The sequence below is a fragment of the Myotis brandtii genome, unplaced genomic scaffold, assembly GCF_000412655.1.
Source record: "Myotis brandtii unplaced genomic scaffold, ASM41265v1 scaffold1094, whole genome shotgun sequence".
Classification (NCBI taxonomy): domain Eukaryota; kingdom Metazoa; phylum Chordata; class Mammalia; order Chiroptera; family Vespertilionidae; genus Myotis; species Myotis brandtii.
Window position 1 is genome coordinate 115,742 of NW_005353728.1, and position 4,388 is coordinate 120,129.

General features: G+C 54.3%; 1 protein-coding gene across 1 annotated transcript in view; it reads left to right on the forward strand.

Moving 5' to 3' along the window:
* SLC27A5 (solute carrier family 27 (fatty acid transporter), member 5) overlaps window positions 1-4,388 on the forward strand; it is a 12,106-nt gene that overhangs the window by 4,760 nt on the left and 2,958 nt on the right. Inside the window, exons 4-6 of the mRNA XM_014543551.1 lie at window positions 3-221; window positions 2,808-2,932; window positions 4,192-4,386. Of these exons, the coding sequence (XP_014399037.1) occupies window positions 3-221; window positions 2,808-2,932; window positions 4,192-4,386 (539 nt within the window). The remainder of the gene's footprint in view (window positions 1-2; window positions 222-2,807; window positions 2,933-4,191; window positions 4,387-4,388) is intronic.

The window sequence follows — 4,388 nt, forward strand, 5'->3', positions numbered from 1 at the left end:
AGCCCGCCCCAATGGAGACCCAGCCCTGCACGCCCCCCACCCTCCCACTCTCCATCCCCCAGGGCTCCCGAAGCCGGCCATCCTCACGCACGAGCGGGTGCTGCAGATGAGCAGGATGCTGGCCCTGAGCGGGGTCACAGCTGACGACGTGGTCTACTCGGTCCTGCCCCTGTACCACGCGATGGGCCTGGTCCTCGGGGTGCTCGGCTGCCTGGAGCTCGGTAAGCCCTTCCCTGGGGACGCCTCCTGTCCCCGGGGGCACAGGCTGGGTGTCGGGGTGACAAGGCCTCACAGGTCGCCCAGCACCCTGGGTGCTCACCTGGAACAAGGAGCAGGGAGCCCCAGGACCCCTGGACAGAGGGGCGGGCTCCCAGGTGGTTCCCCAGGTCTGTGTTGTGGTCAGGAGGTGACAGCAGCTGTGTGAGGTCACGTGTCAGTGAGGGCGTACCCAGCAAACACTGCTCTGGCCGCCTCCGTGGACACCTGACTAGGAAGCCACCTGGGGCCTTTCCATGGTCATTTTTTTGTGTTTTTTAAAAATATATATATTTTATTGATTTTTTTTACAGAGAGGAAGGGAGAGGGAGAGAGAGTTAGAAACATCGATGAGAGAGAAACATCGATCAGCTGCCTCCTGCACACCCTCCACTGGGGATGTGCCCGCAACCAAGGTACATGCCCTTGACGGGAATCGAACCCGGGACCCTTCAGGCCGCAGGCTGATGCTCTATCCACGGAGCCAAACCAGCCATGGCAAAGCATCAATTTGTTGTTCCACTTACTTATGCATTCATTGGTTGCTTCTGTATGTGCCCTGACTGGGAATCCAGCCATAAACCTTGAGCTATCAGGATGACGCTCTAACCACCTGAGCTATTCAGTTAGGGCTTCAAAGGTTGGTTTTTTTTTTTTTTTTTTTTTTTAGATCATGCGCAATTTCAAACATACACAAGAGTAGAGCAAAGAGTTTGACGAAGTCTCCAGTGTACTCACCCTGCCTCCACAATCACCATGTTGCCAGTTTTATTTCATACGCACTTCTCTCCTTCCGGATTATTTTAGAACAAATAATTTCCCTTGTAACTATTGCAGTAGGAATCTCTAACATACAAGGACTTAAGTGAACAGCAACTCCAGTATCACCTGATGTGCACTTCCTGTTCAGATTTCCCCAATTACCAAATTGTCTTTTTAACGCCAGTCTCCTCATTGGTCTCTGTTCCTCTGTGACCAGTTAGACTGGAAATTCCCTCTAGAGCTGTTGGTACATTCAGTTCAACTACTCTTTTGTTCTTTGTTTTTCTTGAGAGAAAGAGAGAGAGAGAGAGAGAGAGAGAGAGAGAGAGAGAGAGAGAGAGAGAGAGAGAGAGAGAGAGAGAGAGAGAGAGAGAGAGAGAGAGAGAGAGAGAGAGAGAGAGAGAGAGAGAGAAAGATTGTTGTTCCACTTATTTATGCATTCACTGGTTAATTCTTGTGTGTCCTGACTGAGGATCAAACCCTCACGCTTGGCCTACTGGGACGATGCTCTAACCAAGTCAGCTACCCAGCCGGGGCCTTCAGCTAAATTATTCCTGGCGAGCCCTAGCCGGTTTGGCTCAGTGCATAGAGTATCGACCTGGAGACCAAAGGGTCCCAGGGTTCAATTCTGGTCAAGGGCAGGTACCTCAGTTGTAGGCTCCTCCCCGGGCCGGGGCCCTATGTCGTCGCTGTTTCTGTCTGTCTGTCCCTCTCTCTTCCACTCTCTCTCAAAACCAATGGAAAAAATATCCTCAGGTGAGGGTTAAAAATAAATAAATAATTCTTGGCAGGAACCTGGGGGGTGTCCTTTCCAAGGACCCAGCACCCCTTCTACATGTTACCTCCCTGTCAAAAACACAGCGTCAAAGAAGACACCACTGCCACTAACCAAGCTCACAAGAGATCTTTGGGTGCAGGGGTAATTAATCCATGTGAGCACCCTTCCAAACACCCACCCACTCAATTTTCCATCTACCTATCTACCCACCTACCCATCTGCTCCGAGAAACATTCATAAAATCCTATATAATAAAAGCCTAATATGCTAAGTGTCCGGTCGACCATTCAACCAATCAAAGCATAATATGCTAATGATATGGTAAGGCCGCTCAACTGCTCGCTGTGATGTACAATGACCACCAGGGGGCAGACAGGTGACCGGTCGACCAGTCGCTATGATGTGCACTGACCACAAGGGGGAGACGCTCCGCCCTGTAGGTTAGCTTTCACGACTGAGCAAGATGATCTGGACACGCGCTGGAGCCCTCCCGCGGTTCCTTTCTGGTTGGCCAACCTCCTGCGTCCCTCCCTGGCCGGCCGGCCCTGATCAGGACTGGGCAAGATGGGGCCGGGCACACCCTGTAGCCCTCCTGCGGTCCCTCCCCGGCCCCAATTATGCACCGGCAGGGTCCCTCAGCCTGGCCTGTGCCCTCTTGCAATCTGGGACCCCTTGGGGGATGTCAGAGAGCCGGTTTCGACCCGATTCCACAGACCAGGCCGAGGGACCCCACTGGTGCACGAATTCGTGCACCAGGCCTCTAGTATTTATCATAATCAAGAACAATTGATGCTCACAGCCCTTATTGAGCCGTGCGCACTGGGTTGGGCACCAAGCTTCCCACACATTCTGGCGGCAGGATCTGAACCCAGGCCCAGGCCCACCTATGCCTGGTTGGACCAGGGACCAGAGAGGAGCCGGGATCACCCTGTGCTTCAGGGGCCACCGATCAAGGCAGCTTCTCACGGAGGCTGGAAGCAGGACCTGAACCCGTTCCTCTCCTGCCTCCCAGGAGCCACCTGTGTCCTGGCCCCCAAGTTCTCCGCTTCCTGCTTCTGGGAGGACTGTCGGCGGCACGGAGTGACTGTGATCCAGTATGTGGGCGAGGTCCTGCGGTACCTGTGCAACGCTCCCCAGGTGAGGTGCCAGGCGAGGGCTCCATGTGAACACCGTCAGTGTAAAACTGCAGCTGTCACCCTGGGCGGCGTTGACCGGTGGTTAGAGCATTGGCCCATGCACTGAAGGGTTGTGGGTTCGATTCCCAGTCAAAGGCACGAACGTGGGGTTGCAGGTTCAACCCCAGGCAGGTCCTGGCACGTGCGGGAGGCAACCAATCAGTGTATCTCTCTCACATCAATATTTCTCTCTCTCCTCTCTCTTTCTCTCTCTCCTTCTCTCCCTTCCATTCTCTCTGAAAGGCAATGGAAAAAATATCCTCCTCAGGTAAGGATTAACCAAAAACAAAACAAACAAAAATAATTGCCCGGCTGGCATGGTTCAGTGGTTGAGACTTGACCTATGAACCAGGAGGTCACCGTTCGATTCCCAGTCAGGGCACATGCCCACTTGCAGAAGGCAGCAGATCAATGATTCTCTCTCATCAGTGATGTTTCTGTTTCTCTCTCTCTCTCCCTCTCCCTTCTTCTCTGAAATGAATAAAGATATAATTTAAATTGCAGCTGTCACACCAGGTAAAGGTCTCAGGTATATTCAGGTACAGGACTCAAGCCAGTCGCTCAGGTAACACATCCCAGACCAGAGCCACGTACAATGATCACCCAATCCTGGCTTCTTGGATGATCCCCTGAGCTGCCTTGAGCAGGTGACTTCACCGCTCCCAGATTTAGGGTCCTCATTTGGAAATGGGGGGTAACATCCGAGGGGATATTGTGAGAACTAAACGTGCAAAGTGCCTAGAACACAGTGCGGCTCAGGGAAAACCCATTAGAGGGGCGCAGCCTCATCCGTACAATGAGTTACCCCGGTAACTGTCTCCAGGCAAGATCCCCAGGTACCCCTCTAGGTAAAGCCTCCAGGCAAGTCTCCAGGTAACTGCCCCCAAGTAAGGCCCCTAGTAACCCTCCAAGATGAGGCTTCAAATCACCCCCAGGTTACCTCCAGGTAAAGGCCCCCAACGAACGCCTCCAGCTACAAGCTCCAGGTGTCTATCCCCACATGAGACCCAGGTGAGGCCCCCAGGTAGTATCTGCAGGTAACCCTCCAAGTACAGATGCCAGATATCGAATCCCAAGTGAGCACCCCTGGAGACCCCCTGGGTATATACCTCCCAGGTGACTCCTCAGGTAAGGCCCAGAGATAGCTCCCAGGGAAGGGCCCAGGGCACCCCCCACCGACCGAGGGCACCTCCTCCTGACCCTCCTTGGGCATCTCTGCAGCGACCAGAGGACCGGACGCATACCGTCCGCCTGGCGATGGGCAACGGGCTCCGCGCAGACGTGTGGGAGGCCTTCCAGCGACGCTTCGGGCCCATTCGGATCTTTGAAGTCTACGGCTCCACGGAAGGCAACGCCGGCTTCGTCAACTACCCCGGGCGCCGCGGGGCCGTGGGCAAGACGAGCTGCCTCCTCCGCGT